At 39.3% G+C, this 13,162-nt stretch overlaps 1 protein-coding gene across 6 annotated transcripts in view; it reads right to left on the bottom strand.

Moving 5' to 3' along the window:
• Positions 1–1,543: 1,543 nt before the first annotated feature.
• The window catches only part of SUGP2 (SURP and G-patch domain containing 2), a 39,942-nt gene continuing 28,323 nt past the window's right edge, over positions 1,544–13,162 (bottom strand). For all 6 annotated transcript variants that reach the window (XM_063455377.1, XM_063455380.1, XM_063455381.1 and 3 more), the window contains 2 exons: positions 3,841–3,974; positions 1,544–2,105 (listed from right to left, as the gene is read on the bottom strand). In XM_063455377.1, the coding sequence (XP_063311447.1) occupies positions 3,845–3,974 (130 nt within the window). In that variant the 3' untranslated portion in view covers positions 1,544–2,105; positions 3,841–3,844. The remainder of the gene's footprint in view (positions 2,106–3,840; positions 3,975–13,162) is intronic.

Here is a 13,162-nt window from a genome sequence, read left to right as displayed (position 1 = left end):
TGGGTATTATTCAAGAGGCCGTATCTCCAGACTAGCGCCGGGATCCTCTCCTCCATGAGTGCCCTTTCCATGGTAGGAGTTATCTTTAATCATAAATTATGACCCTTTTCATTGCACTTTTATGTTTCAATGCATTGATCCTAAGGAATGCCCCGGATGGGGGCTGAAACGTCGATCTTTTTATTACACATACCAAATAAAGGAATTTTAACTACATAAAGACCGTGAGTGCAAGCCAGTTACTATATATATATATATATATATATATATATATAAAATACAAAAGTTCCTTGCACTCACGCTTGATATGTAATGTTGTGCCTTATGAGGCTCGCCGGGTGCCAGTCTTTTAGGGAGATTAATTGTAGTTAGTAGAGAAAAGCAGGCTGCACTCACGAACTTGAAAATTCAAATGGTGTTTATTCCATCAAAAATAGTAAATAGAAAATCGACGTTTCGGTCCACACAGGGACCTTCCTCAGGATCAAGTGATAAAAAAAAAAAAAATTATTCTTCATTCTAGGCACTCTCCCACAGGGGATTTTAGAACACTTCCTTATACTCAAACCAGGGGGACCATAATTTTATACACACACACTAATATATTAATAAATATATATATATATATATATATACACACATACACATACACACAATTTCTAATTAAAACAATATAATTGCTTCTCCATTCTGCCTATTAAAAAAAATAATATTTTGTTAATTTTTATTATTTTTATTTCTCATTATTAAATTTTTAGATATTGTTTTTAATTTGACCTATTATTTTCTTGTTTATATACACATCTACCTCTACTTACATTTCCTCTCCTTTATAGTACTTTACATTTGGGTACATTTATTTGGTGCTATTGTACATTCTTCTATTCCCTTTGTATATCATATTGGGTTCTTCAGAAGTCTATCTTGTTCATATATGTTGTACTATTCTCCTTTGTGCTGGTCTTAACCCATGTGCACTACTCACTAGGATACTACTATTTTTGTTACTATGGTCACGACTTGGGATATATACCATCGCGCCTACGGACGCATGGCGTCACCACGCGCATCTACCTCAGTATGTACTCTTCTCACACATACATTATCTGCGTTAGTTATAGGCACCATAGGCAGAATTTTTTTTTTTTATTTGAAAAAGAAATTTAAATGTATTCATGACCGAAATAAATACAAATATGTGGTCTTATACCTTGTTTGTTTATTAAAGAAGACGTGTAATTACTAGAGCTTTAGTGTCTGGGATCCTTACTCCATCCCTTACTCAAGTGACTTCAGTGACAATTCCAAAAAATTTCACTTTGCTCCAAGTATACTAAATATAGTAAAAGTTATCCATTACTACACTATATTACACACTGGAACATCATCATCCCTGTACATACCAAACCTAATTTGTAATGCTTCACTTACAAGTTTCTTATAGACAGCATAGCTAAACCAGTTATCATTGAAATGTTTTTAAATACAGAATAGAGCAATGCATATACACCAACATCAATCAATAAGAGACAAACCAAGTGAATATTTTTCTCAAATTACTTTATTTTCAGGTAATTTGGAATAACAATGTGAAAAACAACACCAAAAAAAAAACAAAAAAAAAACTATTAACCATTTATATGCAAAAGGAATTCCACATTGACCCTTTTAACAGAACATGCAAATGGGTCCTTTCCCTGGATCTACCCACCCAGTTAACTTTAAATGCTAGACAACGTTTCATACATTTGACACAACTGAATAGCTTTACTAAGAAAAACACATTTACTTCAGAATAAAAAAAAAAAAATAAACATTCATGGGCAGTTGACTTTTGTTTCTACGTCGATAAAAGACAGTCAAGACAATTGCAAATTTAAATCCATTTGGAACCGTTTACGCTGTTAAGAACTGTAAGCCAAAAAAAAAAAATACATAAAACAAAATGATAAATGTACCTATTCAATAACTACGTTAACTGCATAACTGTCATGCAAGTATTCACATTGATGAAAAATTTGTAAAAATAAACAAAATACAAGCTAAAATGTTGAGTAAGCAGAAATATTTCACGAATTGTGGTGGTCTTCGGGACGTCTGCAAAACTGAAAAAGAAAGGAAGTTGATGACTGAATAGTAGTTAAGTATTTGTACATATATAAATACCAAAGTTCAAGCCTTTAAAATGCCTTCCTTGCAATTAAGGGCAATGCTGCAAAATCCAGGCAAATGGGAACATAATGCCCATTGCATTTTTTTTTTACAACAATTTTTCCATTAGAAAGGAAAAAAATAAAAATATGGCATTCAAAAAATAGTTTAGACATCTAATGATGTGATCTGGTCCCATACAGATGCATACAGCATTACTGGCACTACACGTAAAAAGCGGATGTGGTGCAACATTCCTTTCTCATATCAAATTTGCTTGTAACAAGTATTGTAATCCTCAAAATGTGCCAAATTTGAAAGGATTAAAAAAAAAAAAAAAAAAAAAAAAATACACCGCAAAAATGTTTTTAAAAAAATCCCCAAAATTCTTTTGGAACAAGATCTTTGGCATTCTGAAAGTTTAACCTGCAAATATTCCACCGCCCCTAAATGAAAGGCTTTGTGAATAATGCAGTCATTCATCTCACATCTTTACGGGTTCAACAACTCACTAAAATGTGAGGGTGGAATTCTGCAAAGGAATCTTGTTGTGAAACCCAAAAAAAGATGGCACCATAGAAGCAAAGCACTAGAGTGCATAACTCTGTATTGTTCTGCTCTAGCACCAAAAAGGTGACTTTTGCGATACATCACCTGTATGTGAGTTTGAGTCGTAATTTCCCTCCGGCTAGACCCGTTAAAAGCCATAAAGCAAATTAAAACATGTGAAGTAGAAGAATGTTTTGCTTTTTCTATATAACCAGTGAAATAAACGTAGTAAGCGGTAATGTGTGTTAAGCAAAAACTGCTTAAGAATTATTGTCACAAATAGCAAAAGAATTCTAAAATGCACTACACATATATAATGCATGTAGAACAAACTTGATTTTTTTTTTCACACTTGTCTTTCTTTCCAAAAACATCCAGTCATTTGTAGTTTCACAAAAAAAAAAAAAAAAAAGAAACATCGTGGTTGGTTTCCAAGATCCCCATAATCTTCAACTACAACTGTAGCTAGTGATGCCACCAAAATGCGAGCAATGAGATAAAAGAAACCACCACATCTGAATGGAAACGGAGTGAGAAGATAAGAGGGAACAAAGTGCCTGCACTCGCTATAGAACTTGTTGGCTTTAAAATGCTCCAACAACCATGTCAACAAGATATTGGAGTATGCTGGTGCAATGACAATACAAAATCTTTGCCAGCACTTGCAAACCAGCATTTTGCATCTCAGACGTTTCTATCAGTGTTTTTAATCTGCAGTTTGACACTGTACGTACAATATGTCCAGTGGGTTTTAACTAAATAACGGGGAATTTGCTCACCCAGCCTCCACAAGCATTAGGCAATCTGAAATAGAATGTCTCCAGAAAACCCAAAATGGATGCAATGGAGGTTTCTAGATTTAGGCCACTTTTACCTTGAATAAGGTGCGCTAAATGCAAGTGACCTCACGCATTTATCTTACATGGCACGATTACACCCACATCTGTGTTAAAAGAACAGGATTACAGTGGGAGATACGGTCAAATGCACAGAGTACATTATGGCACCATGCATAAACAATCCTTCTCAAAAGCAACCAATGAAAGGAATTAAATTGTGGATATCCATACTTCAGTTTTTTCTCCTTTCAGTCTCATCTGCAAACAATTTCATTCTCGGAGATGGCAACGAGCAACTTACCTACTTATTTGACCATTTTTTGCCTATACATTTGCATCATTCTTTGCCGAAAGACATCAAAGTTGTCGCCTTGGGGTTCTCCTTCTTTATCTTTATTTTCCACACCTAACCCCTCTCCACCAGAGACTGAGCCCCTGTGAAAATGAACATAAATAGAAGAATTACATTTAAAAATTTCATTAAAATCAGTGACTATTTCTGGAAATTGCAGTGCCTTCATCAGATTTCCAAAAAATCCGGAAAATACCACTCAACATCTTCAGATATGAAAACATGTCAGAATTTTGGCTACAGAATAGCCTACACTTGTTACTATTGCTCAGTATTTTGTATACATAAGCCAACATCAGCTGGCAATAACTTTATTAAAAGTGCATTGAGTAAAAACTTAAGACACAGTTTGCAATGATGTAAATGTACCCTTTACATCATTCAAAAGTGATTGGCATGTAATATGATTTAGCACAAGATATATACACATTAGATACATACACACACTTCAAATGGAGTGAATAGTAATGACACACAAGCTAAACACGAGAGGCACAGTTCTGGTCTGTATGTCAGAAAGATAGCAACAGCATATCAAAAATGTTTCTTTGATGAGAACCAGTAAAACATTAGATCCAGAGACAAACAAGGATGCAGGAACAAAGAAACAACAACTAGAAATGGGATGTGTTGTAAATTGTGTGTGCAACAGGCATATAGTATAAAAAGGAAATCACACACAAGAGAATGTGGAATTAGAGTTTGCCCGAGAGGATGTTTGCAAGACTGCTAAAGTGAAGGTTAGCAAATCCACTTGGCTGATTAAATTTTGAAGGAATTTCCCCTGAGATGACCAATGAATTTACTACAATAGCCGCACATTTTTTATGTATAGATTTTTTCCAATACAATGCAGTCAAAAAGCAGTAGCAACAGTAAGGTTAAAAAAAAAAAATTAGGCATAATGGGCAAAGGTGGAGGGGGGGGGCGGAGCCAACTACCGAGCTGCACAGACCCCATTTCTGGCAGCTCCTGCTCAATTTTTTTTTATTTATTTATCTCGCCTAAATCCTAAGAATCAAACACCATCTAAACAATCAACCCCTTACCTGACTCCGAGAATCATACTGCATCGATAGATGCCCTTTTGTCTGAAACCCACAACGCCTAAGTGGAGACGCAAGCCTAGGGCCTTTAGGCAAGCACTCTCTGACTGGGAGGCACTCCACGATGGGGTTTACAGACACTGATCTTAAAAACGCAGCCGGATCTCCACCCAGACTGGTGGGACAAATGCTTGCCAGGGAGCGACATTCCCAGAAAACCGGCACGCAAGCAGGCAGTAGAGACATCGGGCCATACTTCAACGGCCTGTACGGCTCAAAACAGCCTTAGTAGAAGGCCATCCAGCCACTACTGTACTGCCCATGCCGAACAGCTGGAGAGAGTCGACCTCTACACTATACCACCAGCACCCCTAGATGGATCGTCCCGGTGACCAAACAAGACTTGCGGATCTTGCTGCACGATTTCCACAAAATGCTGGCGATCAACCTCGCAGAGCTCAGAAATTATCTACAAACCATAAGTGACTGGGTACAAGCTACGGAAGATGACATAATAGAGGTTAATACTAACCTTTCAAATGTCCAAGACAAGCTGCAAAATTCACACCACAAGCTGCAAAAATCACACCACAATCTCTCCTTGCACCTGAATGCCCTAGAGAACAGTCACCAACACAATAACCTCAAGATCCACAGCATCCCAGCCAGTGTCACAACTGAAGAGCTTCCGTATTACATGAGAAGGCTACTGACAACTATACTACCCACAGCTGTGGCTAGAAAACTGGATCATTGACAGAGTATACCGGGTCTCAGGCCTCTCAAGAACCCCTCCACAAGTAGCTTGTGATGTCATCTTACAATGCATTTTGTCCCAAGAAAAAGGGAATGACCTAACGAGGGCCATCCTTCAGTGGCGCAGGTCGCTCTACCCAGTAATGCAACAACTATGTGCAGCCAACGTGAGCTACAGATCAGGAGCCCCGGGATCACTATAAGCTACCCATACTCTCACCTCACTTACTGAAGCTCCAACTTTCCTTGTAACACTGGGCCTGATAGCAGGCACAACACCGCTGACACACAGGCCTCAGTCTTCACACCCTCACACCCTTCGTCCCGAGAACCGAAACAGCGACGCAAGACGAGGCATAAACACTATATGCTCTGCAATGTGAACATTGTTAATCTACCTATTTAGATGCCAAAGATGAGGTTGTTTGCTTTGTTTCAGAATAATTTTTAAGTTTCCGTTATAGTTTTAGCCCGATTGACAGGGCCTTCTAACTGCACTTACCTAATAATCCGGGGTCTCCCTTGAGGGTAACCAGACTTACCATCTATGCCAGATTCCCTCCCCCTCCCATTGCCCCCTTAGGAGTACCAAACTTAAAACAAACAATTTGTCACACCAGTGACAGGACCAAATGCGCAGAGTTACTACCTGCATGTTGATTTCCCCCACATGGATATCATGCTACTTATACACAGTCAGCATTTCACTCACGCAGCAGTCCCTGTAAGTGTTTAAAGGAACATGGTTTTCTGTGAACCTGGTTCAGAGTCCTCAGCAATAATCACAGTCTTAACTTTCTATCTCTGAATTTAGACTTGGGACCATACTGCTGTTCCTGGTATTAATGTTTTATCCTCATGAGCATTGTCATGTCTTGTTTAATTCATAATCACTCATTGACTCTCACACATGTCAGAATATAATATGATATTAACAAACACATGCTGTTTTATATCCCTGTAAACTGTATACCTGTTTCTAGCCTATTTATGCTGTTATGGCAAAATAGACATATGTATATTTTCTGCACGACAAAAACAAAGAAAAAAAGTCAACTATATCAGCAAATGACAATGCTATTAAACCGAGTACATTTTCAAGCATTTTGTGCAGCTAAAAGTAAAAGAGAAGCACAAGAGAAGTAGGAAAGTAGGGAAAGATCCACAGCAACCACCCTTTGGGAGCACAGGATGTTGCAACCACAGTTATGTATATGTAACAGGGCAGTGAGTTATTCCATTTTCCTAACTTCAGTCAAACTGTTCGAAGTGGAATGGTTCCAATGTTGGGCTAGGGCTCTTCAGGCTTCCAAGACAAATTTTGGAGTTGAGTTTATTTTCAGCCCATGTCAGATCTTTGATAGGTCACAAGAGGAGAAAGGTCCACGTCTCTGGATGAATTAGTATGTGAAAAGCTTCGTAGAGCCAAAAGGCTGCCAGTGTTAAACCAATATTTTAATTGCTGGAAACCAAAATGTCTGTTCCCAAACTGCAGATTGCTGCAAAATGTACTTCAAGACATATCCTATAACACAATAGGGACATGGAGGGAAAATGGAATAATATATGATAGAAGTGATCCAGAGAATAAGAATAAGCTGGGTAACCTTGGCTAAGACAGATCACCCCATACCCGATGCCAACATTTATTGCTAATTTTAATAAACGGAGAAAGTAGCAGCCATGGCGGATGGTACAATCTTGTATATAAAAATGTCGTCCTCCTTTCCTTCAAAATTAGTTGTAAATCAAAGTCTCTTAAACACAAATCGTAAAAAATCTGAAAAGGAATTAGTGGTGGATAGATTTTAAAGTGGGGTATACAAAACTAATCAGTGTTTTAACCATCTATTCTTAACCAGCCAAAAGAGGAGCGAGAATGAGAAAGAATAAATCATCTCTCTTTAAAGGTCAGGCAATATCTACATTATGAAGTTTGTTTACATGTACCTTAAAAAAAACAAAAGGAAAAACAACCACACATTGCACTAAATGTCTAAATGGAACATAACAGGTAAAACCTTTTATCTTATCAATTTTGTAATGCAGTCAAAAAGCCAACCAAATGTGTCAGTTTGTCATTAAACTTGGAGACACACCATTCATCAGGCTGTCTCCTCCTTCGAGAACGCACACAGGGCAGATATTGAGAATAAAAAGAAACAGAAGCAGGACCGTGTATTGTGGCATCAAAGTCAGACCAGATATTCCCTTGCAGCTTCTGTGGATGTATCTCCCTGTCCCGCATTGGCCTCATCAGCAACCAGTGTGTTTACATCAGACATGGACAACCTGCTACCTAAATCTCGATTTATGAAGTCAAGTCAAACAAAATCGGCCCATAAAGTTTGACATACAGAGATTAACAACAAAAGGTTTAGGCCCAATTTTATGAGGATACTATTTTCTGCTGGCATCATTGCCCCCAGAATAAAGGTTTGTGCAATTTGAATTGTGATCTCTTTGACAACTGTAGTGTAATCCCAGCTAAAAGTTAGAAAACAATATTGATTGGCTACAGACACTAAATTGTAAAGTAGGCCTAGTTTGGACGATATGGATGAGAAAGATTACCCCTGCGATTGTGTTGAGGATGGAAATATAGGGATCAGGCAAACAACGATATCTTTTATATCAACACCAAGGATAATGGATTCTTAAATAAAAAAAAATTTCTTCAATTGCCTTTTTGGTACTCAAAACAAGGAAATCCAGTGTCCTACAGAGACATTGGCATATTTGAAGAATAGTTTCCCATAAGATGGATAATTTCAGAGTAGAACATGCAGAGTATATAGAAGGGGAAACCCTTGAATGCAAAGTTGGTTTTTCTGACTGTAAAGTAGAAGTCAGAGGATACTCCCTTTTTTAAAAAGCCTAAACAAATCACTTTCCCATCTAATTGTGCTTTTTGTAATGAAATCCCAAGTTCACACATCCACTGACAAAAATTACCCATTGGCCATAGAATTCCCCTAAATGGATTGACTCCACACAGCTGATTCATTGCTTGTTTGCTATTTAAATGCATATGGTATTATATGGCTTGACCAGGAAACTTAAAATATTTATTAACTTTGGAACCACAATAAATGAACACTGAGTTAGTTTAGAGATGTGCTTCACTACTGCAAGAACTAAATTTATCTTATATAACAGGACAGGTTAAAAATAAATTTAAGGGGGCGGAGCTAAGCAGCACACGGAGACGGACGCTACTCAGCACGGCTCCGACCAACTCATCGACAAAATCCTCAATTATAACGAGAGAAAGCCACCACACATACACAACAAACCCGGGGCTACACTCGGGAGGACTCACTGAACACGCAGATGCCCTTTTTGTTCCCGGCGACCTCCAATACCCGGCGCAGAGGATCTCGGGCCTACCACGCGGGAGCCCGACGGCTCACTCGAGACTGCAGCTTCGAGGCAACCCTCGACTCGTTTGCCGCGCACATAATCCCCCGACGACGCAATGGGTCGGAAAAACCCAAGGCTAAGCCAACCGGTGGGTAGAGAAGGCCAAGACATCGAGCAAAAGCTCGCCACGGCGCCGCGCACAAAATACACGGTGCTCCAGAGGCCTGCGGCCCAACACACTCCAATGGAGGATCCCATCCCAGACCTAGGGTCCCTGCTGTCGAAGGACAGCGACGCTCCGTCCACAAAGGGGGACATATATAACCTGTTCCTACACATGCAGAAACTCTTCACAACAGACATTGCTGCAGTGAAAAATGAGATGCAACTGGTGACCACCAGGCTCCACACCTCAGAGGCCGGCATAACCTCACTGAAACAGGACATGGACAACCTGGGAGACACCGTCCACCACCTCAGCTCCTCTTACTCACATCTGTCGAGCAGAATGGAGCAATTAGAGGACAGAAGTAGGAGCAAAAATATCAAGATAAGGAGGGTTGCGGACGCACTTCCCCCGGAGGAACTTCCACACTTTGTCCGGCGCCTGATCGCCTTCCTACTACCGGCACGATCAACCAAGCAATTCTCCTTTGAAGGAGTCTACCGCATCGCCAAATCCCCTCAAGCGCCCACCACCTCAACTCGAGATATCATATTATGCTGTCAGTCCCATGCAGACAAACAAAAGATCTTCACAGCCCTGAGGGGAAAAACGCCTCTACAATTTGAATCATATACACTCACCTTTTTCCAGGACCTCTGCAGAACCACGTTACTGTGGAGAAAATCTATGCAACCAATCACCAAAGCCCTTCAAAATGCTGGACTGGCGTAGCGATGGTCCTACCCCAGAGCTATCACAGTGATCAAAAACGGGACACACTACAAGGCCTCAAGCCCATCGGACTGTGCAGCTTTCCTAAGGACACTGGAAATCCCAGCACCGCAAGCGGACCTTTCCACCACTGCTGATTGGGTCGTGAGTAACATCACCCCCTTCAAACCCAGGAACCGACAGGACTGACACCTAATTGCCGACATACACTCCGCCCTCTTAAGTTGCAGTTTCAATGTTTTCTCCTTATCACTTCGGGCCACCCCAGCCCGCGCAAAACTCCGCTTTTTATAGGACGTAATTGTACGCCCTCCGGTCTTAAGGGTAATGCAGATATGGAAACTGTGCTCAGTGTCTGATATGCAAATCATATAGATTTTCTTTTGCAATGCCACAAGTGAGCAAAAACTATTGTGAGACCTGAGCGGGGACAAAACAAAGCGCAAGCTATTGAGGTTTCTATGTTTTTTTTTGTCTATTCTCCTATTGTATTTTTTGTAAACTCTAATCTGGCCTCACGTTGTGTGATAAAAATATTTGCGTTAGTTCAAAAGTTTAACATTTTTAAAATACTCAAGGACTGGCTATACTTCGGACAACAGCATCTCACGTACTGTTAGCTCCGACAACTCTTTAATAGCTAAAGAGAACCACAGCTGAACTGGGAAACCATCCATAACATTTCTGTTATGTGGACACACAAAAAATAAATCACTGCTGAGAAAACCCAAAAGTGACCTTTTTAAAAGTTCTCGAAACACTATCAGTACCGTAAGGCTAATGTGGATAACGATAAAGTTTGAGGGTTCTGCGCAGTATCTTAGCGGTTTCTAGAACTGCACTTTTGTAGACAGCAATCACAGATGTCCCACCTGGAATCTGTTGAAGCCACTCCTCCAACTTAGGAGTCACAGTCCCGAGTGCGCCTATCACAACTAGGAATAGTACGGTCTTCACTTTTCATATCCTTTCTAGCTCTTCTTGCATTCCTTGGTATTTGTCAAAATTCTGATGTTCTTTTCTTCCTGCTGTTATAGTCAATGTCAAGACTGGCTGTATATAAATAAAACAAAACAGCCAGATATGATCCCAAACACGGGTTTCCAAAACATGAGAGAGACAGGTGCTTCCTCACCATAAGTTAAAGGACCACTCTAGTGCCAGGAAAACATACTAGTTTTCCTGGCACTAGAGTGCCCTGAGGGTGCCCCCTTGCCACAAAAAAACAAAAAAAAAAAAAAAACACACATTGGATAACTGCAATACAGCAATCTCCACAGAGGAGGGCAACTGCTTACTATTGACTAAAGGCCATAATGAGTGATTACTGACTGTGGTGCTGGATTGTGGAGACCTCCACATTAAGAACTTCTTCCATGGAAATCACACGAATAACCTTGGGTGTAAACTTTGTCAGACACAAGCAGCTGCAAAAATAAGATTCAGAGGGTCCGATAGTGGTACCTAGATGATCTCATATTTAACGCCTTATATCTATGGCTAAGACAGTTTAGCCCATAACATGAAGGGTATTCATTCACCTTCTCTTTTTAACCCCTTCACTATGTCTGCCATTTATAGATTGGTATAAAATCAAACTGATTTCAATTGTGGAGACTAACCACAATTTATTTCAAGTGTAAACCTCACTTGTAAAGCTTAATTTTCTAGATAGAGCTTTGCGTTTCCCTCTTGACTTTAAAGTTTTAGAGGATATTATTCAGTGTCAAATTCACCAAGAATAGCTTTTTATTTTCATACTCCCATATTCTATTCAATTGCAACAGTATCACTTCGGAGAGTATTCCAATGAACTCTCAGGGGTCCATCTTCCTTTAAGAGGTAGTTCTTTTGCGATTTCTCTAAAATAAATACGGTTTAGTTTATTATGCAAAGGCACAATGTATGATTCTGTACTGATCAAAATTTTTAAGAAAAGAAAAAAAAAAAAAGAACCGAAAGGAAGTGTTTTTTTTTTTTTTTGCATTATGCTTCTAGGATGGAAAGTTAAAGTCCAGGAAATCTGTAGAATTTTAACGCTTATTTGAACGTGCAAGATGGACTACGTGAACCAAGAGGAAAATCAACCGCTACTGTCTGCTGGAAACCTGATACTGAGTGCAAATGGTTCACAGTTAGGGATTTAAAGTGCACCTGTCATATGCATAAATTTGCATTATGCAAGAATATTTTTGTGGCAAGATGAACAACTTAAATACTATGGACTACCTGCACCGATCGGCAGGACTATAGCCTAATCATGAGTGGGCTAAGGCTCGGCTCTGCTCTCTCTCTCTCTCTCTCTCTCTCTCTCTCTCTCTCTCTCTCTCTCTCTCTCTCTCTCTCTCTCTCTCTCTCTCTCTCTCTCTCCTCTCCTCTCCTCTCCACAAGTTGAACAAAATGTCTACTGGACAGCTGGAACAGAGTATGCCAGTTGCATACTTGATATCTCTGAGGGAACTCTTTTATAGAGCTTCAGTCATTTTCACAAATTGTCGAAGTTCTTGGTCACTCTCAGAGCTTAGATTAGGCTCAAGGTGCAATAATTCAAAGTTGTGATGGTGCTTATAGTGATCCTTTAATTCAGGAGCGTACGCAAAATTTGGAGTCAAAGGGACATAGGTATATACTTACGCTAATGCATTGTTGGTGAACCATCATCCTTTCATGACATTAGAAGATGTTGAACTCTGCACATTGTTTAAAGCAGGATTCTCAAGATTTATAGGCATACTTTAGGTATGGAGCGTTCAACTCTACAGCCATATAATTTCAGACTAAAAGATTATTTGAGCAAGCCCCTCACTCTCTGTTCTCCCTAAATGTATTAGACATAATTGCAAAATGCTCCTATATGTTCTAAATAAAATAAACATACCGACAGTAAGACACTAGACAGTAGTTGTGAAATTAAAGGAACACATGTTAAAATGTATTTAGATATCTATTTAGAATATTGGGCATCTCCCAATATGGGTCTCTCTACAGCTGCAACTCCACCCTAATGATGATATCAGCCAATCAAATAGGGGAACTATGGGGAGCAACTTTGTCGGAGTTCAAAAGCCATCTAAATGATTCTTTAAATAAATCCAGCACAAGCAAGGTTATGCTTCTGAGTGCGATTTACTTTAGTATTTGAACCAAAGACACTAGTGTGTACAGTTAAAATTTAGTAATTTATTATTTATCGTTCTCTAGTGATACC

Source organism: Pelobates fuscus, chromosome 5, assembly GCF_036172605.1.
Source record: "Pelobates fuscus isolate aPelFus1 chromosome 5, aPelFus1.pri, whole genome shotgun sequence".
In the NCBI taxonomy this organism is placed as follows: domain Eukaryota; kingdom Metazoa; phylum Chordata; class Amphibia; order Anura; family Pelobatidae; genus Pelobates; species Pelobates fuscus.
Note: the sequence above shows the minus strand (reverse complement) of the source record. Positions and strands in the feature narration are given on the sequence as shown.